This window comes from Zosterops lateralis (assembly GCF_965231275.1).
Source record: "Zosterops lateralis genome assembly, chromosome: 3".
Lineage (NCBI taxonomy): Eukaryota > Metazoa > Chordata > Aves > Passeriformes > Zosteropidae > Zosterops > Zosterops lateralis.
This window is the reverse complement of record NC_139764.1, coordinates 40,073,014-40,100,093: the sequence shown is the minus strand read 5'-3', so window position 1 is coordinate 40,100,093 and position 27,080 is coordinate 40,073,014. Positions and strand designations below refer to the sequence as shown.

General features: G+C 42.4%; 1 protein-coding gene across 1 annotated transcript; it reads left to right on the top strand.

Annotated features, from left to right (window-relative positions):
• Positions 1–12,966: 12,966 nt before the first annotated feature.
• DACT2 (dishevelled binding antagonist of beta catenin 2) lies at positions 12,967–25,859 on the top strand (the record flags this gene model as incomplete). Its single annotated transcript, XM_083857838.1, has 4 exons — positions 12,967–13,182; positions 18,924–19,056; positions 20,518–20,805; positions 23,274–25,859. 4 exons carry the CDS (start codon positions 12,967–12,969, stop codon positions 25,070–25,072), a joined length of 2,436 nt encoding a protein of 811 aa, XP_083713964.1. The 3' UTR covers positions 25,073–25,859.
• Positions 25,860–27,080: the final 1,221 nt, after the last annotated feature.

The window sequence follows — 27,080 nt, the reverse complement described above, 5'->3', positions numbered from 1 at the left end:
GAATATGCTGATTAGCAAGCAAAAAATTTACACTAAGCAAATCTAGATTTCTGAATTCTCTCTAGGAAAATCTTTACTGTATTTGCACAAGATTTTGCTTGAAGTAAAGGAGATTTCAGTATCTAATATTAAATATCCTGTTCTGTGAAGATTAAACATTTCTTTGCGTGCCCACATATGTGGAGATGCTTTGGTTCTTTGCTTGTGTTTCTCCTTAATCTGTACTACAGCTGGTGCATCAGTGTTGTTTTACAGGTATTAAAAATATTCAGCAGGGTAGCTGTTAGCTAAGGTTTCAGACTCTAGATAACAGATGGCAGATGTTCTTCATTGTAGGAATGAGGATAACAGCTGCCCCTGTTTCAAGAGAGAGAATGAAGAACTTGATCCACACTAGTGTTTGGAGAGAGCTGATCTTTCTGGCATACCTAGCAAGATTTAAAAAACCACTAATGTCTCACTTAAGGTCAGAAGATGGAAAAAAATATCTACCTTGCTGCTAATATGGGTCTGATCACTTTTGCAAGGAAAATTTCAGGGTAAGGATTTCTGCCATGTATCTATAGTCGGTTGAGAAACAGCTATTGAAGAACTACATGTACACAAAACAGAGAGGAAATTTATTAGTGCAGCAAGAAAGAGGAATCTGGGAAGCAGGACTGGGAACAACCTGATGGCTAATTTCAGCTCAGTAAAAGAGAAGACAAGAGTTTGTGCTACTTGATTGTGCTTTACTCTGCTGCTGCAGAAGGCATGGATGTGGAAGAGCACTGGTGTCTCTCAGACAGACTTGCACAACATTCCCAGGGGATGCTCAAGCCATGGCATGGAGCCATGAGCTAGCACTGCAGTTACAGACTGGCTGTGCCAGGGAAGTGCTGAGGCACAAAGGAGCTCAGGGACTCCAACACAAGGACAGCCACACAGCCCTGCTAGGACCTGAAAGAGTACCTCTGGACACATACTGCACTAACATAGCAGCTCACTCCAGAGCTCCAAAATAGCACAGTGCTCCCATGGTTAATGAGAACAGAAACAGCAGCAGTTTCCTGAGAGTGAAAAATGCCAGATCTGAGAGATGAAGAGCAAAAGTGCAAACAGGAGAAGGACAAGCTACCAAATCCAAACTTGAGCTGAATAATTTTTGGAGGCTCAGTTAATCCCTTAAGTAACTTCAGATTTCCTTCCTCTCTCCATGTCATTCATAGATGCTGACAGTGTTACTGATATTTTTCTGCAATCATTGATAAATATCCAGCTCTGGAAACACTTTCAAATAGATTGCAACTGCAAACCCCTTCTCCAAGATCCAGGATAAATTAATGAAGTAGGGCAGGCAGTCAAAGCTTTGACTGAGCTCTAGAAATGCTTGTCCCTTTCTGACCTAAAAGTCATGGTTGCCCTGTAGCAGTGCTATATTTTTCTGATTCTCACACCAATGTATGTGGCAGTAACCCTGTACCAGTGCACCATGGCCTACCACCAGCGTTTATAAACATAGAAGTAACCAAGATGCCCTTGTGAGGGGTAAATGCTCCTCTGAAATTCTTTTTCTAACTCTTTGGTACTGGCATTTGAGGGAGCACATATGCCCACAACACCAAAGTACACTTGCCACAGCCATTGGAAACAAGAGCACTAGAAATTCCCGCAGTCATGCTGTACCCATTCCCAGTGGCCCCACGTCAGTTATCCAGAGAACTTATTACCAGGTGTATTGGATTTACATGGCAAGCTTTTGGAGGTTGGGGAGGGGGGCTATAGGAGTGGCTTCTCCAAGAAGATTCAATCTTCCCCTATATCTGACATAGGCAATGCCAACTAGATCCAAGACAAATGCACTGCTGCCCAAGGCTGAGACAATCAGAAATGGTAATTTAATGCCTCCGTAGGAGCATATTTTAAGAAGGGGAAAAAATGTATCTGCAGCCAGAGAAGAGAGGAGTGAAAATATGTGAAACAATTCTGCAGATACCAAAGTCAGTGCAGAAGGAGGGAGAGGAGGTGCTTTAGGTGTAGAAGTAGAGATTCTCATGCACCCCATGGTGCAGACCATAATGAGGCAGCCGTGCCCCTTCAGCCCATGGAGGTTCACAGGACAGCAGAGACCTACCTGCAGATATGAAGGAGCCCAAAAGAAGGCTGTGACCCCATGGAAATCCCACAAAGGTGCAGGGTCCTGGTAGGACTTGTGACACTATGAGGGCCCATGCTGGAGGAGCCTGTGTCTGAAGGACTGCATCCTTTATAAAGAGATCCAGACTGGAAGAGTTTGTGAAGAACTGCAGCCCGTAGGAAGGACATACTTTGGAGACTTTCATAGAGAACTGTCTCCCATGGGAGGCACCCCACACTGAAACAGGAGAAAGATGCCTCTTCCTGAGGAGGAAGCGATGGCAGAAACAATATGTAATGAACTGACTGTAACTCCCATTCCCATCTCTCTGAGCTGCTGGAGGGGATGAGATAGAGAATCAGGAATAAAGCTAAGCCTGGGAATGAGGGGGGTTTGGGGGAAGGTATTTTTAAGATTTGTTGTACTTCTGATTATCCTAATCTGATTTTGATTGGTAATAAATTTATTTTCTCAATTCAAGCCTGTTTTGACAGTAAGTGGTGAGTGATCACTCCCTGTCCTTATTCCAACTCAGGAGCTTTCCACTATATTTTCTCTGCCCTGTCCATCTGAGAAGCAGAGAGAAGCTTTGGTGGGCACTTGGCATCCACGGGCTCAAAACTCCACACCAAAAGACTGTTTTATATAATATAGGTCAAGCTCAGATCAAATTTAATTTTTCACGGTTGATTCAGCTATGCTTAAAGTGGATCTGTCCCGGTAACTTTAATGGACAGGTAATTTCTATGCAGGGAGTAAAGAGTCATTGCCATTTGAAATTTTCTAGTAGTGCTATAACTGAAGTTCATTCCAGTACAGCTTGTGCTTCTCCAGGAATTAGGGAATTTCTCTGCTGTCTCAGCCTTGATGCAGCTCTAACCCAGCACACTCTTGACATAGACCACTCCCAATTCCATAAGATCCTCTAGTCCTGTCCATTGAAGCAAAGTCTGCGCAATACCCTCTGAGGGTGAGTATAAGAATATTCAGCAGGAGGTGAGACTCAAGACACTTATTTTATAGCTGACACAGGTGAGAAGAGTACCTTGTATGACTGCAGCCAAAAAAACCAGCAAGACAAGAAAGAGAGGCCTTGTACTGAACATTCATTACATCAGAAAAACATATGGAAAAAGAATGAGGCCATGAGAGTTTCCTGTGGTGAGGGATAAGATGTTACACATAGAAGTATGTAGAGAATATAGTAGTATGTATTTTGCACAATATCAAAACCTCTCATGCCCAGTTAACTCTGCTATATGTCTTTATTCAATCAAATTATGATTAAGGGTTACTTGGGCATGGGATGCTTATATTAATTTATAATACAGTGATTTTAAGAACCCAGTATTTGATAAAAAGTTCTAGTTACAATTTTCTGGTCCCTGTCTTTCCCAGGTGTGTTCACATGGCAACATACTTTGCAATCAAATTAGACTAATAAAAAATACAATTAAGAATGTAACCAAGGAATCTTTATAAGCATCTGACAAATTTTCTGAAGAGAAGTAAGTTTTAAAGATGGTGGCATGGCAAAGTCAGGCCATAAATACTGTATATGTGTGTTTGCGTGTGTTTGTTCAAAGCCTATTCACATTAAAAAAAAAAAAAAAAAAAAAAAAAAAAAAAAAAAAAAAAAAAGTTAACAGAAATGTTAAACAAAGCACGACCTCCACAGCCTTAGTGGCTGAGGAATTAGAGACCAGCTATGCATCTCCCATTCATCATCCCCATCCTGGAATGTGCAATATGTGCTTTAGCCCATCCCATTGCTGAGCACACAGTCAGCGTCTCAGCATGCTTATATGTTTTCCATTTGTTTTTCCACAGCTCGCTAATGACTTGTAAATGCCCTGTCACCACCCTGCTGCAAAGGCGATGATGAATTCAGCAGACCAAACATGCAAATGGAAAAGCACGGAAAATATTAACTGTTGGTACTGATATGCAGCTGGAGCTTTGCAAACCTGCTGGTGTTGCATAATGTGGTGAAAATATAGTCTCAGAAAATAAGCACCATCTTCCTGCCAGCACAGCTCTTCTGCAATATGCCTAAGAGCAAAGGTTCATTGTAAAGTAATTCAATTTTATTCAGTAGCTAGATTAGTTAACCTTTACAGGAAAGAAGGAAGTGAAAAGGAAATAAATATCACTATTTCAATTTGCCACTGCTCTTTTTAGACATGACAAAATGAAGCAAAGGCTTTACTGACAAGAGAAGTTTGATAACACATTGCTCCACAGATGCATTTATCAATACTGCAGTGTTGTGATGTACACCAGTAAATTTTGCCAATTTATAATGTTGAAGCAATCTGTGCTATGGTTTTCTTAATGACCTCACTATGGGGCCAAGACAGGCCCCAGCTTTAGGAAATGGAGACGTAACTGTAGCTCTGTGAATAATTCTTTCAAGGTAGGCTCAGCAGGAAAGCACACTCTCAAGGCATGTTTTGCATATATGTGCTCCTTCTTATAAAGAGGAGCAAAGCTATGATGGAAACACAGGATTCAGTATATGGGTTTTCATATACATCCATTATAGTGAAAGGAAAAGAATTTAACATTATCAGAATGAAGCAAGAATTTGATAAGGTTTCTTCTCCCATCTCAGATGTTGTTGACACTGATGTGCTTTTGTGGGGAAATGCACATCTGCACTTTCTAAAACAAGTTGTTTAAGTGAAAACATTTCCCTGTCACCACAGTGCTGTGTGATTTTTATACATCATCATATAAATAGTCTTAGCTCACAAAGCTCACAAAAATATTCCCCCTAACCATTCAAGCCAGTGGTCAAAACTGGATCAGCCTCATTCTATCTTTCCTAGAAAAGAGAATGCATTTTAAAGCATGCCCAATAAAATCACAGTCCTTGCAAGCCAGCAGGTTTTTGGCTTGCTTTTTAGTGAAAGAATGCAAAGAGCATGTCTCTGAGCATCCAGGAAGTTAAGGGTGCAGTATCTGAATGCATTCAATGCCTGCTAGTCAATAAAAGTACATTACCATGCCATCCTCTGCATTGCAGTCTAACCCTCACTACCTGCACAGATCTCCAATGCAAATAAAGACGAACACTAGCTAAATCAGCATGCTGTAAAAACGTAATAATTCATCTTTCTTTATTTTTTCTCCTGGATATCCTTAAGCTAACTCTTTTTATTAGAAGATGTTTAGTTCTGAATGCCCTGTTGACCCAGAAATTAGAGATATATTTGGCAAGATTAAAATTAGTGGGTCTTTAGGCTTCACTTCAGCGAGATATTAAAGCCTGTGTCAAAGTTTAGGCATAGAAATAGTGCTTTTGACTTTAGTGGCACCACTCACCTATTTTACAGTTAGGTAAGTGTTTACACATCTTGCTGAATAGGTGCCTTGGGGCCCTCTAACCTTATGTCCTGAAAACTTTTGCCATCCTTAACTAAGATTGTTACAGTGCCATGAAAGGACCCTTTTTTCTTCCTCTTTTTTCTGGCATTGTGTTTTGTTCTCACTGCAGAAAGACTCTTTGGGGTTTTTTTGCACTAACTAAACTTTAAGTTACATCTGTCCAGGAAAAAAAGATAGTGCACTTCCTTTATAAGGCCTCAGAGTTAATCAGTGGAATTCTGCAGTAGGGCAGGATTTATACTTTATACTCTGGAACTGCACACTGGCATGTAACTGTTTCTGTTGAAAACACACTCCTTTTTTGAAGAAGACCTCACACGCACCAGGATTTGCTTTATTTTTCAAAGAAGCATGGAATTTTGAAAACAGAAATATCAGAGAGTATTACAAACACAAAGAATGATGAAAAGACAAATCCACATATAAATGCTGGTTAAGAATCTGAGGCAAAATGTACAGTGTAAAATAAAAGCAATGGAACAACAATTATCTAATTGGTGTAACTAGGGCTTGGAAGGATTAATTTCTTTCTAATGTTGGGCAAGTGAAAGAAGAAAATTATGATCCCTTGGACAAGAGGAAAATAAAAATGATAAATGGTTAAATCTACCAAACAGCACTGTGATTCAAAATATTTTTAGAAGTCAGCTGTGCAATCCAAAAATATGTTCAATAATAGCAGAAAAGGCCACAAGTAAAAATAAACTGCATATGTAAGAATGAGAGCAGACCCTGGAATGAAGGATTACAAATCACTTGGTGTAACCTGGCATACAAACAGAAAAAGTGGCTGATTGGATATGCAAACATGATCAGCTATATTAAAAAGCTGTTGAAGAGAATGAAGTAAAAGAAAAGCAATAATGAAGACCAAGAATCAAACTGGGAGGATGGTCTGCAACTTTACAGCAACACTAATGGAATTCACATTTAATATTAACAATCAAGAAGAGCGTTTTAAACAAGATTATAATTAAATCTCCGTGTGATGTGGATTTGCTAAGCATTATGAAGTATAATGACAGCAGAAAAATATTGCTGCAGAGCCAACAGGAAATGAGGAAAACTGGAAGAAAGTGAGGTTTTCTGGGGAAAAAAAATGCAAACTGCAATTGGTGGAAAGAAACATGGAGAGCGAGATGGCTGTGAGAGAGAATTAGGTGCTAGGATCAGGATTGACTAGCAGACACTTCTGAATTTTCATCAGTATGCTGATGAGTGAGACCAGTAGGTGTTAAAGAAGGTATCACTCAATGTGGAGAAACAATCATTATTCTCCTTGGCTTCTGACATAACAGCACGAGGCAGATGGTGTCCTGGCTTTGTGTAGCCTGGTTTGTGGCAAGCATTCACCTGCAAACTGTTCTTAGCAGGAGCTGAGGTGGAAAAGGACAATCAGCACCAAATGGGCACAATCTAGTGCAAGGCTACAGGCCACCTCAGAGGAGGGCTGGACAAGGCAAGCCAAGGCTACAAGGGCATCAGAATGGTCATGCCTCCATTTCCTCTTTGCCTGAAGCCCAGTCCAAGCAGACAGCCTGGCTCCTTCCTTCAGAACTGAGATGGGGTTTTGAAGTGATCAGGAAGGATTGTTGTGCCTCTTGGCAGCAAGTTACTGACAGTTCCTCTGTGGGACAGCCTTCTGGTCTAGCTCCTCCCTTTAAAACTCTTCCATCACGTGGCAGAAGCACCCACCATGCAAATTTGGTAGCTCATTCTTAGAGACACCAAAATTAAAAGTTTCATTTATTTCCAAAGAGTCTTACACCAACTCTTGTGTCCCTGAACATGTGGAGGTGCAGTGATTCTCTGAGCACTGGCCCCTGGCCAACCATACCCAGCCCAAGTGTCCCCCTAGACACCTCTACTTATGCTCTACTATAAACTTTTATCTTTCACAATTCAAATTATTTCCTAGTGCTTGAACTTCTTCCCTGCTAATTAGGATGTCAAGCCTTTACAATCGCACCAAACTGTATGACTTTTTTTCTTCCCCTTTTCTATTAGGCTTCCACATCCTCCTTTCTTTCTAAATAACTGATACCCTTGACCCTATTTTCTGGCCTAACCCTTGGACTTCTGTCCCCAGACTCATTCTAACTACTGTGTGCCACTCTTTCTGCCTACCTGATTCCTTCCATTCTCCTGCATATTCTGTCCTTCTTGAAAACCCTATCTGTTCAACACTTACTCATGTGCCACCTCAGTTTGCCTATCTATCCACCAATTTATGGATAAGCACAATTTTTTACGTGGTCCAAAACACAGACTTTTAGCTACAAATATTGCAGCAATATTTTTGCAAATAATGCAAATTTAAACTGGAGAGAGATGAGAATAAGCACTTTCATGCTAAGCTTGTGACAGTCCTCTAGCAACGCCTCCTCCCTCCTCCCTTCCCTGCAACCCCCACCACTTTGCTGGGAGTGTCACAAGAGAATCAATCTGCAACCCCATGAAAAATAAACAGAAATAAGCACAAAAACAGATGGACATCTCTTAATCCCTTGTAGCTGAAGACAGGATTTTACTCATGTTTTTAGAAGAGCCCTCCTCCTAAAGATTTCCACGGACTCAAATCTGGTTTTGTTGTAGAAGCTGTATCCATGAGAGCTACACTCTCACTTCCTTTTCCTATCCATTACCATGCAAGCTATAGTTCAAAAAGTATTTTTTTTTCAATTCAAAACAAATCCTCTGAATTCAACAAAGAGCCATTTACACCAGTGATTTGCTTCTTTCTAATTAAATAATCCTCAAGACATTAGACCTTAAGAAGAATGTTTTCAAAGGCAGCTGTTCTGCTAATTAGACAAAACGCCTGAATGATGGCAATTTACTTAGAGTCACTTCACAGAGGGACACACACACTATGATGTATTCTCAGGGACAAAACTAACTCTCTTGTGTGTATGCAACCTAAGGGTTTACTACACTTTCAGAATGTTCTTAATGATTAGATTTACCATTTTCAAAAACTGGCAGAAGGCTCAAACCCACATTTTAACAGAACACTGTACTGCTAAGCAGTGCCTCATTTTTTTAAAAAATAAAAGGATATGCTCAGTACATGTCTTGGGCATAAAATGGAACAAGAGTGACTGGTACAAAAAATGCACTTTGCCTTATCTTGAGTAAGATAATGGCTTGTGTTAGACTTGGTTCAATCCACATGTGACTGTTCTGCATCCTCCAACTAACCTTCTAAATATCCACCAGATGTCCCTTAAACAGGTGGGCAAGATCCCTCACAGGATCAATGGCAAAAGTCTAGTGGAGTAGAAAAACAGGACAAAAAGAGGACAGAGAGGCTGGCTACCAAAGTTAGGATGCTGGCGCATGCACTGACTTACTGTTATGTCAAGCAACAGTCCTAAACAAATGGATTCATCCTCACCTACTGTCACACGACAATGTCAATACAGTCTAAAACCACAACTGAAATACAGGGAATGAAGTCTATGCAGGAAGACTTTATATCCCTACATACTGAAAACATCCTCTGAATTATTTTTCACAGCAAAACATAAGCAAATGTGGGAAGCAAACTGCAATTTAGCTCTTGAAGTTGTGTGGTACACCAAAGTATTTTGTGTACTTTGGACTTCATCCAAAGCAAACATTTAATTGCTTTTCTTTTAAACACATCTGGAGATCAATAAATATTGTCCTTTCTCTAACATTAGTCCCACACAAACTGGCTAATATGCATCCACAAAACAGGGAGTAAAGTAATGTCTGTGGTCACATGAATTATCTGGCTTCAATTTCAATTCCTACCATAGATTTCCCGTTTGATCCTGTGCACAAGGGTTAACCTCTTTGTACATCTCCATCTGCCAAAGAGGGTAAATAACACCTGCCTCCTTTCTAGTAGTTTATGAGGCTCTGAGGGCATATCTCTACCACAGGTGCAGGCACACCCCGAGCTATTTCCATATGAGGTGTACTAATTGTATTTCTCATTTTTCTAGGGATTCAAATTAGAATGCCCAGTATTCAATTTACCAAAGTGCTGAGTGCTCAGAACTGGAAAAGAAGTTAAAGGGAGCTCTGTTTGGAACAAGAAGATGGATATATGTTAACTGTATAACACTAAGTATGCTTAAAAAGAAGGCTGAAGGCATCTCCAGTGGGCACACAAAATGAACGAGCATTTCTGTAATGAAACTCAGTGCCTCAGGTCTTCCCTTATTAAACAAAAGCAGCTTTATACCTTTTGGGATGTTGTAAAGACACCATTCATTCATTCATTCATTCATACTGTAAGGCACTTAATAGCCAGAATGATAAGTATAGTTTTAAACCACAAAAAATTCTATTTGCAAAGCACAGCTTAAATGATCTGCAGTAAATAAGGCATAGGTTGGAGCATAAGGACAGAGAACATTGAGTAGTATCTTTCATTCTATACACTTACTGAGGAATGGACCCATGGAACACTGTGTAGTATTATAATACAAATCAGAACTTAAACGAGGTTATGTAGACAAATTGCTTTATTTCCTACTGTTTTGGTGTCTGATTTTGTAACCATATCGTTCCTTCACTACAACTTTTTTCATTGAATTTCTTTACCTCAGGATCTGTAGGTGGAAAACAGAAACTTTATTCCAAGTCTTACATCAATCAAGAGTAATGTTTCTGAAATTAATGGAATTAAAGTGATGTAAATGAAAAGTCAAACCTTTTGGTTCCTGAAAAGTGCAAGCAACACATAAGCATTTGAATTTAGTGTGCTAAAGCTAGGCAGCAAGAAAAGATGTTACCTATAGACTGCTAACTTTTTTCAAGTAATTCTTAAAGTCTAGTGAAACTTTATAGAGTATCAATATTAAACATTCAACTCTGTAAGTAATTAAAAATAGCAGAAATAGTCCCTGCTATGAAGCTTTCAGTTTTACCACTACCCTTCCCCCACATAATCCCATGGTTTTAAATCTGAGGGCAATTCATATCTTTTATTCTTTACCCCAGAAATCAGATAACACAAGGTATTTGTTGAGTATTCTGAAAAGATTAAGTGAAATCATAAGGGTTCTATGGAAGAAAGTAATCAGTATAACAGAGGGGAAAATAAGGAAGCTGATTAGAATAAAGATACTGCTGTGATATAGCCCATTTGGGATTTAGTATATGAAAAGATAAAAAGATGAAAGAAGAGGAAGAACAAAGAGCAAGGAATAACAGTTCCTTGCAAGGGAAAGAAGGAAAAAAAAGAAAAATTTATAACCTTATAATATCTAGTTCTCCTAGCAAGTATATACTAAATGGTAGTTGTGTTGGTGACTCGTTTTTGGTCATGTCAGAACATGGTTTGAATAAAATAAGGAACCGTGCTGTGTGTCTGTTTTAACAAGTGCCAAGCCAAGTGATTTACAAAAATGCTTCACTCCTCATACCTGCAATGACATTTTGCAAGATTCTTGCCACATGCCACACAATGATGGTTGTTTAGTTCTTTGCCCCCCTCCACCTAAGAGGTGGCAGAATTTCATGATGTCTTTTGTCAGCACCTTCAAGAGCATCTCAGTGTTGTTCTCCGTTTTCTTTCCACTTTGTAGATGAATAGTTCACTCATCGTGGCACTGTGGCGTTGTTCTGCACAGGGGAGCACCATTAGATGAATGGGTAAGGAAAAAAAGCAAAGGTATCCATTAAAGAAAAAAAAAAAAAAACAAACCACCAAAACAACAACAAGAACAAGAAACATGACTAAGGTCCTGTCATACACACACTTTAACTAAGCAGTGTATGACCACCACTCATTCTTGTTTCATCTGCAGTTGGAGACATTTGTGAATATTCCTACACAGTTTGCCAGAGTAGGAACCTCTTGGGACCCCTTCTGACACAGCTCAACTTTGCAAGGTAAATATTGTTCTCAAATTTTCAAGCTACAGGAAAACCATTGAAAGTGATACAATGAAAGCAAGGCTTGGGTCTTACTGAGACTATCAAATGTGTTGCACAGGACTGTGAACAAACACATGAGTAATTTTCCCCTCTGCCCCCAGCAGGAGGTGGATTTGGCATTGCTCTAGTACTTCTAACACTCCTAAAGCTAGAGACGGGTACAGGAAAAGATAAGCTGGCTGCAGTCTCAGTGGTGGACACAGCCACCCACAAGGTGCTGAGAGGAGACTACTTGACAAACAGATGATGGGTGAGTGGGAACCAGTTGCTCTAACACCCATCCCAGCACAAAAACAAGTAGCATTCAAATTAGTGTGTGCTAGCTTTTAAAGATATGCCACAGATTGAAGAGAGGATAACCACAGACAGATGGGCTTTGCATGTGATCTCTGCTTCATGGACAATAATACACCTTTTCTGACATTACGTCAATCAAGAGTGTGGCACACAGTGATCTTGGCATATGTAGATGCTTCCTACTTCTGTGTAGGTAGCAGAAAAATTGTCTCCTGTTAGCATAGTCTCTTACTGTGTTCATCAGACTCTTGCTATCAGGGCTTCTTGCCCCCTGCTGCATCACAACAGATTATGCATTCTGGCTTTGCTGCCTGCTAACCAGCTACCTCCGAAGAAGCTGCAGCTGCAGCTCTGTCCTTAAATGGGAGCTTTAAACGCTGGCATTTTTTTTGGTAGCAACAGCACCACAGTCTTGAATTTCCATGGCCAACTGTGTTTTCATGTCCCATCCAGAGCCCTTCAAATGACTTCAGGAGGGGATGAACTACACCTTGACCTCACAAGACAGGACTCTGCCCTGCTTCCAAAGTGAGAATCAACAATTCCGTACAAGACAGGGAGAGATCTTCTGGAGAGCAAGATGAGGAGTGCCAGTGCTGTGCCTGTGCCTGGCAGGAGGCGCCACCAGCCAGGAGGAGCAGGGATAGAGTCACAGGCGCCTCGTTCTTGCCAGGGAAGCGTTGCTATATCCGCCAGCGCTCTTCGCACCGTATCCTCGCATCACTTTACTTTGCACTCGGCGGCAGCAGCAGCAGGCTGCTCGCCTCGGCTCCGATCTCCGCAGCATCCCCGGGGCTCGCTCCCGGCCGGAACGGGCGCTCTCGCCGCGGCGCTCCGTGTCACTTGGGCAGCCCTTGTCTCTGCCGGGAGAGGGCGGGCACCCCCTCCCTCTCGGCTGCCGGGGCGGGGGCCGGGGCGAGGGCAGCCCCCGGGCAGGGCAGGGGCAGGGCAGGGGCAGGAGCAGGGGCCGCCCCCGCGCGGGGCGGAGGGAGCGCCGGGTACCGGCTCCTCTCTCTCCCCGCGCATCCCCCCGAGAGGTGGCCCCGGCACCGCCTGGAGCCGCAGCCTCTTCCCTTCGCTCCCGCCCTCCCTCTCTCCCTCCCCCGTCCCCACCTCTCCTCCAAAACTGCAGGAGCCGCTACCGCTCCGCTTCACTCGCTCCGGCGGCAGCGGCGGAGCGGCGCAGGCACGGCCCGGGGCGGGAGCGGCCCCCCTGCCATGGCCGGTGTGAGGGCCCGGCGCTGACCATGCTGCTGAGCGCCCCAAGGCCGGGCGGCTGGGACCGGGGCCGGGTGGGCGAGAGGCTGCAGGCGGCCCTCGCCGGCCTCCAGGAGCTCCAGGTGCTTCGGGAGAAGCAGCAGGAGCTGGTGCGGGCCGCCCTGGCCATGCCGCAGCAGCCGCTGTCCGCGCACGGCAAGGAGCACCGTCTGGAGGCCACGCTCTCCGCCCTGAAGGAGCAGCTGGTAAGGGACGGCACGGCACAGCGCGGGACGGCCCGCTGCCCCCGTGAGCCCGGCCGGGGCGCCCCGGGGCTGTCAGACACCGGCGCTGAGGGCCGGCACTGAGGGCGGGCGGCCCGGGGCCCCGGGGCTGTCAGACACCGCCACTGAGGGCGGGCACTGAGGGCAGACAGGGCGCTGCAGCCGCGGCCCCTGCGCTGCTCCCGCCCCGCCGATCTCGGCTCCCCGGCGGGCAGGGGCGGGCGGCCGGGCCGGGGGCACTGGGGCAGCCCCACGGCAGCCGCTGTCACGGGCGGGGCCGGGCCGGGCGGGCAGGGCCGGAGAGAAGTTGTGAACCCGGCACCGCTCGCTCATCCATCGGAGCCGAGGAGCGGGCGAGCATTAACTTCACTAATGCAGCGCTGGGCTCGCAGTGGCCGCAGCCGTTTGCAGGGGAGGTGAAGGGACGCGCGGGGTGAGATGCACCTGCATAAGCGCTCGGGGGTTTGGGGGGTGTGCGCGCACAGCCCCACGCCCCCGCCCGGGAGCGCGCACCGGTGTGTGCCCTGAGCTCCCCTGGGAGGGACCTGCCGGGAAACGCTCCCTGGGACCGCAGCACTTTGTTCTTTCCACAGACTGCCTGATCAAAAGGGAAGAATGAAGTGCTACACTGGTCACTTACACAGGGTTTTGGGTTGGTTTTTTTTTTATTATTTTTTTTTTTTTAAACTAAAAAACAATTGTGAATTGTAGGTGAAACGAGGTGAGACAATAATCAAAGGGTAAAGGGCTTTAATCTCTGGTATAGGCAATTACACACTTCAGTAAACTCGGGCTTAATTCAGAATCCTTTCCCTCGTGTGCTGGTGCAGATCTCGGCCATCAGTTATCCGTCAGGTGTGAGAACAGCGCGGGTATTTGCAGCATCTCGGGATAAAATGGGCTTTAACCTTCAGGGAAACCTGGCCACCACCACAGCAGCGAGCATATCTTGATTAAATTAAGAAAATACAAGACAAGTCGACAGCCAGCCACTTGATTACCCGTCATTGATAATCTTAAGTATTGGCTCTTTTTTTTTTTTTTTTTTTTTTTTTTTTTTTTTTTTTTTTTAATTAAACAAAAGGCATTTATTGCCTGCTTGAGGCCTGTGGGATAACAGAATCACATAATGAGTTCTGATCATAGTGAGTACTTTTTTTCATGTCAGCTGTTGTGCTGTAATTACTCATTTGTCTTAATATTTTTCAAATAAAATATTAAAATAGAAGATTCATTTATCAGGACTTTACTTGTACCTTACAAGACTTTCCAAGAACGTTGGAGAAACTAGCTATTAAAATGGAAGGGAAAAAAAAGGCTTTTAATTGCTCCCCTTTAGAAATGCAGGAATTGAGTGGACTCAAGAATAAAACCACACACCTCTAGAGAGGGATGGATTTCGCCAGTAGGTGCCAGTGCAATTATAGGAAACATGTCTCTTGGGATGCCTGGGAGGGAAGTGTTCATAAAGCTTGAGAAGAATGACTCAGAACTACATAAATCCAGGGCCAGGTTCTTCAGCAAAAATACAGTTGTGTGAATGCTTAAAGAAGTAATACAGAGTTCTTCTGATTGACCCATGGCTGCTGGAGGCTTTTCAGACTGTACTGTACTCCTGGTACCTTTTATTGGTTTTCCCCTTGCAAATTGCAGATGTATATCTGAGTAGAGGTGCATACCTCAAATCTCCTTAACAGCAAAGTAAGCCTAGTTGAAAACAGGCTTTTCACAGTCCTTTTAGAAGTAGTTCACAGATCTAGGATCTCAGTGACTACAGGCTGAAAAGTTTCCCAGTGACTCATGAGCAGTGTATTGCACTTAAAACCCATGAAAGTTCTGGTCATGATTGCAGGAAATGAAGTTAAAACTGAAAACAAGAGAAAATGCAAAGCACAGCATTGCTCAAGGAGTGATACATCTTCAACAGCTGTTGTTGTTGGCCCGTGGATAGTACAGTATGTGATTGCTGCCTTACAAGCTTTCAGATTGAGAAACTCATTAACAGTGTAAATGTAACTTTGCCTTGCAGTGCACCTTGCTCCAGATTTCAAGGAGGACTGTAGCCCTGAGCTTTAGCATGGTCACAGTTTAATTCATAAGAAGTTTGGTCCTCACAGCATAAAATGAGAAAGCTGTATCAGCTGAAAGGGGCTCAAGGCATCTTAGCAATGGAAACAAGGCAGATAAAAAGTCAAGCCAGGCTTCTCCTGTAATGGTAGGGTGAGAAACAGGAGAGCAGAGGCAGAAACCTTAGGGACTCGAGTCTGACTAGTGGGAATAGTAAATCAGAGCCATCAAATGCTGTCGTGTGGATGCCATTCCAGAATCTCAGTCTCTTCCCCAACAGCATTTACCAGAGACAGTGACCAGCTGGCCTGCTGGCACTGTGCTGTAGGCAGTCTGCTGCCCCTAACAGTCATACAGTCATCCCCTTTTTTTCCCCTAACTAGGGGCTCTTTTTGGTGGCCAAGGTCTTTTCTGGCAACTGCAAATTACTACAGCAAGGCAGGGTCAATTCTGTAGCAGAAGAGGAGTAGAGTAAAGTGATGCCACCCACTTCAGAGATCCTGAAAGTGCTAAACTTCACTTAGCCAAACTGTATCATGGTGACAAAGAGGAAAAAGAAGAGATGCAAATTCAGGCTAATGTAAAGAAAGAAATCTATGATTGCTGTCAGTGTAGGTGGATATTGAAGGTTCCAACATCCAGTATTTTCTCAGCTCTTTCTTCAGAAGACATTTATAAACCTTATTTTATTTGATTAGAATCTGGTGATTTTGTTTTGCAAGCTTTCAGGTGGTTTTTGATGATACAAAAATGTGAGAGGGACACATTACACTGAAGAGAAAAAAAAAATAAAACACCTGGTACCCTGCATTTTATGCAGATTTTTTTTTCTCCCTTTAGATAATTTTAAATAGAAAAAAAACATCTTTTAAACTAGGGATTTTTTTTTTTTTTAATACCAAAATTTTATCTGCTGAGAGAAAGAGGTTCTTCTGGAAGGAATTTATCTTACTCTGTTACAAGTGTCTGGGATAGATGACAGTACTTTCCCTTGATACTGGCTGCTTTGCAACATCAGTTACAAAAAGACCCATAGGTGACTAATTTTCAATGGGCAAAGCTAGAGGAGAATGCTCCATTTTGTGCATTCCAGAATGAAGTCAGATTAATAGAATTATAGGATGCTAATCTACTATTAAGAAGTGTCAATAACTCCTCTTTGACTGAAGAGATTAATAGTTGAGAACAGTCAAGGGTGACCAGTGGGTTTTGGTGCCGTGCTTGATTTGGGGTGCCCACTTGTGTTGATGTAAAGGAAGTTGCTTCTCAGAGAGTGTTCTTCAGAAAAATGAGTTGGTATGATGATGTCCCCAGTTTGCCTCCCCAAAACTGTAGTCCATTGATAGTAGATGTTGATTGGGAAAGTTTGGTCCCAAACTGTGGGGACCAGAAGTCTTCACAGCTGCATTGCCCAAAGCCAACAGATGGTTTTACCTGCAAGGTTTTGTCACATGTAAAATTGATGTTGTGAATAGAGAAAGAGTGTGTTTAAGGTTTACTGTTTTGAGTGCTGCCTAGCGTGGGTATTGGAGCAATAACAACTTGTAACAAACACACCGGAAAAGTCATTCTTATCCAAATGGTTTGAGGAATGCCTCTCTTCTTAGAGTGCAGAAGTAGTTAACTGAAAGATCAAAGCTGGGTCAGCGGCTGGAAACTTGAAAACCCAATGGTGTGAGGCACCATAAAAGGGTTAAAAACGATGATGTAAATCATGTGTGTTGGTTAAAATGCTGTGAAAGCGCAGACAGAACCTGGAGGTATAATAAATAATGTTTGAATACCTGAGAGCCTTGTGGCCTCTCTGTCATTAATCAGAAACCACAGACTGAGGGATTTGCTGGCAAAACATTAATCATTAAGCAATTAATTCCAGCCATGGAAACAAAACTTTGTGATTTCCTGAGTAGGTGGGATTGAAGAAGGCATGGCATGGTTTTGCTTTTTTACCACGAAATAAGGAAGTACTGAGGGGGTCATGCATTCATCATTCAGATGGAATAGAAAAATCTCCTTTATTGTCCATTTATTCCCTTCTTTTTTGTTTATGTGAAACAGGAAGAGGGAAAATCACTATGGATTTTCCTAGGAAGCAGTAATGAGTCTCTTGAGTTTAAATATTTCTAGGTGTGTGACTCTAACAAAAAGGGGCATTATTTCTTGTGTCTTATATGTTCCTTCAGTCCTCTTTAAAAGCATGCTAAAAATATCTTTTTTTTTTCTTTTCTTCTCAGCAGCATCACCAGCCCCAAGAGTTTTCTTGTGAAACTCAGGGCATCTGTATTTTTTTTTCTTTTTTTTTTTTTTTTTTTTTTTACAATTTCAAATAATTTACTGGTTACCTTAGGATCTTAGCTTTCTTGTCTTTTAGTATTCATGGCTATGGAGAAACCTATGCAAGTGTTAAAAGCTGAATACAAAAGGAAGAAGGCAAAATTGTGCCCATACTGATCTTGATTTTCTGCGTGTCATTTAATTTTTAAGATACTTTAATTGGTTCAAAGGACCTAGATTTTTTTTTGTATATATATTTGAGGTCAGAAATGCTTCTAGAACTGCCACTTGTGTCTTTAAATATGAAATGTACACATAAAGGAGAATCTTAATAATGTTTTTCTTACCATTACTGAGTGGAAACCTATCCCCTTGAGGGCTTTGAGCACAACTTTACAACCAACTTCAAGAGACCACCTTTCTGTAAAGTACTGTAGGATGGATGGTGAGGTGTGATATAATTAGAAGCTGCCTAAATAGTGACTAGGCTTTAGGTAATTTGCCAGGTGCCATGTGAGAAGTTTGTGACAGAAGCCAACTGTGGTTCTTTGGCTGGTACCTCACGTCTGGCCATCTGCCTTGCCAAGCTGACAGCATAAATACTGGGGGAGCAACTGCAGGAGCTGTAACTTCAGATCAGCCTGGACAGTGATTGCAGTAGGCAACAGATCTAGTTGCTGGCTTCTAGAGAGTTATTCATGAGCTTGAGACATCATTTATTTTAAATGTAGTAATTTCCCCACCATACTCAAATGCCACCTTCTTCTTCCAGGAAATGTGTGGAGATAACTGGTCCCAAGACAAGCAAGGAAAACTTGCAGTACAATAGATGTCACAGTTCTTACAATGTTATCCTTTCAACTATAAAGACATGTCATCAAAGCCAAGGGTTTAACTGGAGTGGGTATGCTGCCTGTACTTGATATGGCAATAAGATACCTCAGCCACAGTGGTTTCCTTTCATCTGGCAGATCTTAAGAGTTCATGCAGACAGTCCATAATGTTTATCTCCTCCTCTGCTCAGAAGCAGTGCATGGCAAAGTGCGGTGCAATAAGAATATGTTAATTAGTTAAAAGACTTTTGCCCTATTTAAAGGTACAGTTTGTGCCATGATTGTAACAAAAAAGCTAAAAGTTGAAATAAGTACCTTCAGAGTGAGTTTTCACAATATGTTTAGGTGGGCAGAAGCCAATATATACTAAGAAAATGTTTTGTCCTTGTACATTAGCTCAGCCTTGTTACAGAGAGACAACTGCAACAGTCCTTAGCTAAAGAAAACATTTCATGAGGATAGAATCTTGTTGGCACAGGTGCCCTGGATTCATGCATCACTGCTGAGATTCTAACTGTGATTATTCTTCATTTCCTTCCCTTGATTTAGTCTCGTTTGAGGAGACAGGATGTTGGCTTGAAGAGCCACCTGGATCAACTAGACCAGCGAATAAGTGAGCTGAAATTGGACGTCAGTAAGACCTCCAGTGAATACTTGGATAGTGACAGCCGGCCCAGCTCAGGTAATGTGCACTTGGCTATTTATTCCCAGGAGTGTGGGGCTAGGAGAGCTGAAGAGTGTAGACTGCTAAACAAAACTCTCTGTGTTATTTGGTCAGAAACGGTGCCCCGTGGCTGAGGTGGATAATTGTCATCTGGCACAGAATGGGCTCACAGAGCTGCTAGGAATTTTCCTGCAAAGTTGAATCAGTTGGAAAGCGCTCACTCACTCAAGCAGTATTCTTTCTGGATTTTTAATTTTTTTTTTTTTTTTTAAACCTTGTAGCCACACATGGAAAGGAGATGTAGGCAGATTTACTTATTGATTACCTTGTGCAGTGTAGAATGACCATTGGTAAAATGGCTAGAGTACTTAAAAGAAGTGGATACCAACATCAATATCAACACTCTGCTTGAATCCAGGAAGGGTTCTGAACCTCACAAGGGCTTTGAAAATCATTATTGCAGTGCTCCTGTCAACTGAATTTATGTAGAAGCAAAACAGCACTATTAAAAGACACCGAGAAAAACTACCCCAACTGAGTAAAGCTCTCATGGACAGAAAGATACTGGGTATCAGGTTTCTGGTCTGATTCACAGAGAGAGCTGTACTGCAGACTTTTATAGCTAGGATGTCTGTTAAAACCGGTTTCTGTTATCTAGTCAGAAACAATGAAAGTAGTTCTTTTAAACAGAATTTTTGCAAAGCCTCAAGTCTTCAGTGAGACAAGGAGTTGGTTTTTTGATTTTTTTTTTTTTTTTTTTTTTTTTTTTTTTTTAATACAGCATGTGAATTTGCAGCCTGGTACTTAGAGTGCTTATAAAAAGTGCAAGTTCCTGTTGTGTTTTTAAGTTCGGGAGTTGTGCACTTGGGCACATGCATGCAGTTCAAAAGAAAATATTCCTTCTCTGTTATAGAGAGGAATAATAAAATTTCCTACCTTGAATTTATACAAAGCCTTTTTTATTGCTTCCACAATTACTGGAAATTATCTCAATACCCAGAGAGAGAAGATAGTCTCCATCCCTTAGACATTCCAGCTATCACAGACTTGACAGCTCTGATTACAGGCTAGTTTTGCTCTCTCCAATCCACTCATCCAATCTGTGCTGGTACGCACCTAGTGCAAGTTACAACGGTGTCAGAGGTCCCTGTCTTACACCAGTTGCATCATAATCCCCAAAGACATTCTTCAGTGAAGAACTGGGCATGATGGTGCAGCACTTCATCCCATCCCACCCTCAGAACTCAGCAGGCATGTGTGTGCCAAGCTGGCTCAGGGCCTAAGTAAATATGCAGAAGCCCAATAAAGGTTGTTTGAATTAGAGTATACCTCTGCTGATTGTTACCTTAATAAATGATCATAAATTTGGGCTTGTGGCACATAACAAAGGAAGATTTATGTTATTCTCTGCACTTTTCTTCTACAGAGCATGTGTAGTTGCTGTAAATATGAAATACCCTGTTTATTTTAACTCTGCAGGATTCTATGACCTGAGTGATGGTGGTTCTTGCTCACTCTCCAATTCGTGCACCTCTGTGTACAGTGAGTCCATCTCCTCCTCCCACACCAGTCTCTTACCCAGCTCTCAACACCCTAAGGCCAGGCTCAGTGTGTTTGATTACCGACCCAAGTCTGCAGATGAAACTACTGTGCACACCACCAGCTTCCAGCAGCAGGGAACCTATGTCAGCGATGGATGTCGGATTGCAGCTAGCAGAGATGTGTCTGGGACTCCTGCCAGGTCCAGACCAAGGCCAGTTTCCACAGGTAATTGATAGCAGAATGGGATACTTGATTAAAGAAAAGGGCAGATTCCAGATTATTATTCTTAGGACCTTGTTTAGCCATCTATAGTCAATATATAGTTGTCATTTTCAATGCACAGACTGATAGTGGATCAAAACCACAGAGCCAAACTGTTTAACTGTCCAACTTTCCCTTGTCTCCATACTCCAATGCTTTTAAACAGTAACAAATATTAGAATGAATCAATTAAAAAAATGCATATGAAACAATAACAAATATGAGGACCTATGAAATGGAAAAACACTCTAGTGTATGAGATAAAATTGTAAAGACTATTGAGATACTTTTTTTAAAAATGACCTGCATGTGAAATCAGAAAAGTTTCAGTATTTGAAATACCTTGTGTGAAAGTGCAGGGATGTATGAAAGAATTCAAGTAAACTCAAAATTCCCTATTTACACAAATAAATGTTGGCTCATACAACAACTCTTTTTCATAATTTATTATGTACAGTTAGAGACAACAAATGCCAAAATTTAATTGACTACCTAGAAAGCAGTAATGAGCCTAAAAGTGAATCAGACATGAATTTGCATCACACCTTCAACAAAATGAACAAGTTTATTAATACTCCAAAACTCTTGTTTATCATCTGTAAAGTGACATCATACCACTTCTTATCACGGGTTCTTCCATGGCCTCAAAGCAATCTGGTGTTACTGCGGTTCTTAGAGTGATCCAGCGAGATGTGTAGCGGTTTCATTATAGTAACAGGGAAGCTATGGGGAATGTTATTTCAAGTACTGTGCCACTGTGGAATCATTCCCACAGCTACCTGACCTGAGCTAACTCACCTCTGGCTTGCTTGGAACAGAAACAAAGACCACCTATTCTCTACTTGGGTGTGTAGACACACCTGAAGGAATGGTCATAATTACAGCCTAAAAACAAAGTCTTCTCAAGGCTTGTAAAAAGCTGGGGATGAAGATGAGCTTAATGATCCATGGCTTCCATGTTCAGATTGCAGACATTATGATTTCTCAGGAACTTTCCTATCTTGAAACATGTTGCTGAGACTGCAGAGGCTTTATGTTTTTTTGATATAGAGATAGACTAGCACAAAAAGGGATAGTGGTAGTGACTGAGCAGAGAGAGACTGTGGGAGAGAGACTGCAGACCTCCTCCAGCCCTTCTTCCTGGCTACAACCTCTTACTTCCTTCACAGTGAGAAACAAAAGTAGTGGGGTAGTAGTGGGTATAGTCTTGAAGAAACAGTTCTTAAAAAGTTTACCGCATTGCTAGAAGTGAAGCAAAAGATTTTACTTCAGAAAATCATCATTTGGAGAGGGGAAGAAATTTCTCTTTTCCTCTCCTTAGAGGAAATTGCAAGTACAGACCTTTTCTTTCAGTGGCGAGCGGAAGGCTTGCTGAGACACTGTAAGCACAGCATGCTTTTGACTCCTTCCTTGTTTATTTGCAGAAGAACACAGCATTACACACTGCCAACAATTTCCTAAAGCATTTTCATTATGAAATGAGGTTGTTAGGTTGTCATCCTAACCTTCGCTGTGGGAGATCTGTGCATAGGTAGGACACTGCAGACCACCCCAAAATTTTGTGGTCTTTTAAAAGCTTCCTGTCACAGGGGATAGATAGTCATCATGTGACTATTCATAAAGTTTGTGAATGATGGGGTTGAATGTGGTGGTTTGATTTCATGGCAGCATGAAGCACCCAGGAAGTTGGTTAGCTGAGGATTTGTTGGCACTGAACTCTGCATTGTAGTACAGAGAAATCCAAGCTAACTGGTTCCAGTATTCTTGGACCCAGAGGTAACACAGCACCATAATGCTCTATTGAATGACATGTCTGGGTGGAAACACCTTTCTTTGCACAAGAAAATAGCCTTTCCTCTCTGTCCACAAGAGATGCTTCTGGGAGGAGAGTGCTGCAATCAAGAGTAAAATACAGCACCTTGACAGTAGAACAAAATAGAAGGGATAGGAATTGATGTCTATAAACATCATTTTCAGGGAATACACTTCCCATTTGCCTGAGTAGTTAGCCTTAGATTTTTTTCCTCTGTGAAAATAAAGATTCTTCAGTTCATTATTCTATGGCTTCTCTGCTAAGAAATAAAAATAGTCCCTTGTTGTTGTCTAGTTGGGTTCCTGCTGGTCTGTGACATTTTAGAACTTTTTTGTATATGCACATATTTACTTTCATCCAAGTAGCACAGTTTAAATTTCCTGCAAAGGTAGGAGTTTTATTATTAGCATTAAAAAGTATTTTAAATTCTGTTACGCTTAGGTGATAAAAGCTATAAAGTAATTCATTGACCTTGGAAGACTGAAATTACTTCTTTATCCATGCTACTGGTTTTAGTAGAAGCTATCACATCTCTCTGATACAGCATTTCTAGCATGAACCAGGTTGAATGTAATTGTCTGTGATTTAATTAGGTTGCCTGTTTTCATCCACCATATAGGTGACTTGGAAAGACTCATTCCAGCGGATGCTAGATTTCAGAAAGAAATGGATCCCAAATCCATGTTGCCTCTGTGTCCTAATGGAGATATGCACTTGCTCAGCATGGACCCCAAATTTCAGAACGACTTGGTCTCCAAGAATGGCATTGATGTGTATCCTTACCCAAGCCCTCTCCATGCAGTGGCTTTACAAAGTCCCCTTTTCTCCCTCGTGGGAGCATCTCCAGAATCAGACTTCCAAGCTCCTCCCAGCAAACCTATGCCTAGTCCGACAGGTCCCAGCTTGATTAAGACTAGACCAACCACTGATGTCAAGCCAGGGGGTTACATCAATAAATTACTGCAGCTGACGAGATGCAAAGGGAGCAGTCGTGCTGAGGCCAGTGAGTGGGTTTCAGTGAAGAGCCAGCCAGCCGCAGTGCACCAGAGACTCATTATAACCCCCAGCACTGGTGGAGTGAAAATTAACAGCAGCAGTAGCCAGCTGGAAAAACAGACGAGTTCTCTGGAGAGTAACAAATCTGAAGGGAAGCTGTCAAGAGAGGTGCCAGAGGGGGGATGTGCCAAGCAGCAGGAGACCATGAGCTGTATGAATGAAGAGCAGTCATCCACTCAGCCTGACACAGAGCCATCAGCTGTGAATAGTTGTTATCCTGCCAAGTTGGCAGCAAGGGGCTCTCCTCTGGCAGGAGCAACAGAGAGCAGCGTGGAGCGCAGTTTGTCCTACTCACAGCTGTGTCAAGAGGACTCCAGCCCAGACACCTGGAATGCTAAAGCTGTCCCACCCAAAAAACTGCCCATCAAAAGATGTGGCAATGCCAAATTGGCTTACGCTGGGGGTCATGAACGAGTGGCACGAGCTGAGTTTGTTCATGCTCAGTTTGTCCCTGCAGAATCCCATCAAGTCCGGGTAAAGTTTGCCAGCTCCAAAACAAAGGCAGTGAAGATAAAGAGGAGGAACAGCGAAAAAGTCGTCCGGCCTGGGAAGCAAGGCTTCTGCGTGGAGAAGGTGAGAGGATCTCACGGGGCCACCAAGCTGCCTGCTGAGTGGAATCAGCTCCAAAGACCACAAGGGATGAAGAGCCTCGTGCGGAGACCTTCGTATTCTGGTGACATGGCTGGCAGATCATGCTCAGAGTCGAGTCTGTTCCCAGTGCAGGTCAGGCTCCCCACTGTGCCATCCAGGCCAGAGCTCTACGGGGCCTCTGCCAATGCACTGTATTCCTTTGAAGCAGCTTGTGCAGATACAGCCAACAGGAGGAAGCAGCGCAAGTGGCAGTCCACAGTGGAGATCTCTGCCAAGGCCCTCCCAGCCAGCCTGTCCCACAGCTTTGGGCTGGGAGCGCCAAGGCAGCCGGCGAGGAGAGCCGGCGTGCTGCGCACCGTCAGCATGAGGGCTCGCCCCAAGGGCCAGCCCCACGGGGAGTATGCCAAGAGCGAGTCAGACCACTCCGAGTACTCTGCAGAGTGCTCTTCCCTCTTCCACTCCACCATCGCGGAAACCAGCGAAGGGGAGGTCAGCGATTTCACAGCCAACCGATTCGGGGACAGCGAGTCCAGTGAAAGTGACTCCGATGGCAGCAGTAACAGTAGCAGCCTTGCTCTTGACTATGATGAGGGGGATGAAAGTGACCTGATTTGGCCTGAAGGTTCAGTCAGACAATCTGTGACAGTCCAGGCCTCTTCCAAGCCTCTTCCTCCAGTGCCCAAAATCTGTCGCATCAAAGCTTCAAAGGCACTAAAGAAGAAGATAAGGAGGTTCCAGCCTGCCTCTCTGAAGGTCATGACCATGGTTTAAAGGGAGAGCAAGCATCTGTTTCTTATAGTGAGACATCCTGCTGGCTCTCATTTGCAAAATTAGAGGACTCGTGCAGAGAAAAGGACTTTCTTAAAGGTGCTGTGAATAATCCCTGAGTCTACACAAGGGATCACGTTTGTTAATGCTTGGACATAAATGTCTCTGTATCTAATACCCTCTTTTGCCATTTATTCTGTAAATATGAATCTTTGTGTATATTATGTGATGACTTTTTTAATTATCCAGAAGGGTCACCATGGTGAAAATGAAAACAACTCTGTTGTAAGATTATACAAGCAGGCCCTTGGTGGTTTTTTAACCATATGCACCCACAGAATCAGTCCAGACACAAGGACTTGCCAAGAAGAAAGTGTACTTCCCTCTTGTCAGGAATTCTTTGCAGTCTGAAGTCTGTATTAACCATCTTAGCTGTTATAGTGGTCATATGGAAAAGTTCTGTTTTCTACATAGTTTTACTTTATTTCAGATCAACCATCCCATACCTTCTCCCAGACATCGGGAGGATGAGTCTGTTCTTCCATAAAAACATAGTATGCTTAATCAAGAAGGCAAGTGTATTTGTGAATGAGAACAGGACTTTAGTTTGCTTTCTTTTTTTCAAAACAGTATAGGGTTGTTTTTTCAACCCCCCTCTTTATGATGTTCCATGTTATTGTTCATTTGTTGAGTGGATGAAAGAACACGAGGGTGACATGCCACAGTGTGGGATTGGCTGGGACTGATATTATAGCTTTGCCCCTGAAATTGCAAACTCAATAAATACTATTTAATGTACTTCTGAAAATTATGCTTGTCTGACTTTGATGTCTAAAGAAAATGATTCTGGTCTCCAATATGAAACAGTTCTGTGTTTTTATGATCACTGTGCAGAGAGGTTCTTTTATATTTTCAGAGGATTACTGGTAGCTCAGTCAGAACCAGGCTCCACTCACCCTCTACCTCAGGAAAGCTTTTTCAGCTCCTGCTTCTAAATGAAAGAATTTGAAAATGGTATTTTTACTGAGGACAGGGTAGTGTTTACTACCCTCACTTAAACTGATGCAATTTTATCACAAGAAACTCTTAATTTAAAACTTATTTATGTATATGTAATGTGTTTTGAATGCATTTGACGGCACTGATGTGAAGCTTTGTGTCAGTGTCTAAATCAAAGAAGTCAATTTTTTGTGTTCAGACAAGCAGTCCTAATTCTTTCCTCTGAACACAGAAATCCGGAAGCTGAGCTGAAGTTCACCCTGAATTTACAAAAGAGCAGGCATCCTCCTACCCTATTTCAGTGCTCAGTCTGAGTACATTCCTGGCCTAAGAGATGTAGGCATTACCTCATTCAGCCGCCTGTACTGGGTCTGAAACAAAAGGTAAGTGCTTTGCAGAAACTGGGTAAAAGAGTGATTGTTTACTCCAAGGATTCAGTAGCAAACAGAAATATTGGAAGACAACTTTCACCCAATGCCTTCTATTCTTTGGAAGCTCTGTTATGTTTTGAAATCACTCTATTTTCAAATAATTTTTAGAAAATGAGAAAAGTAAAAGATATTTAGAATAATTTAATTCAAGTATTCTAACTAGCACGTAACATCATTTTACTGTAACTAGGAAGACATTATATTTTAGTCAGTGGAATATGTTTGAACTTTTTTTTATTGTTCCAAGAGTACTGGATATAATCACTCTGGTAGGATTAATGGGAGAATTTCACAGGTCTGGCAGTGGTTTCTTGTTCAGCATGTCTAGCAACAGAACAAACAAAATAGTGATTTATGCTTTGTTGACTTTCTACACCATGAAAGGATTCTTTTTTCCATTTACACAAAAGGTTTCATTTGGGGGAGTGTGTCAAAAGTTACATATGATCCTTTAATCCAGGGATTTTCTGTATTGGGGCGGGGTTTATTGGTTAGATAGGAATTTTGAGGGTGTTTTTTTCATGAAGGAGGAAATTGTTCCTAAGTAGAAAAGTGCTCTACGTATGAGTGTTCTGAAACCT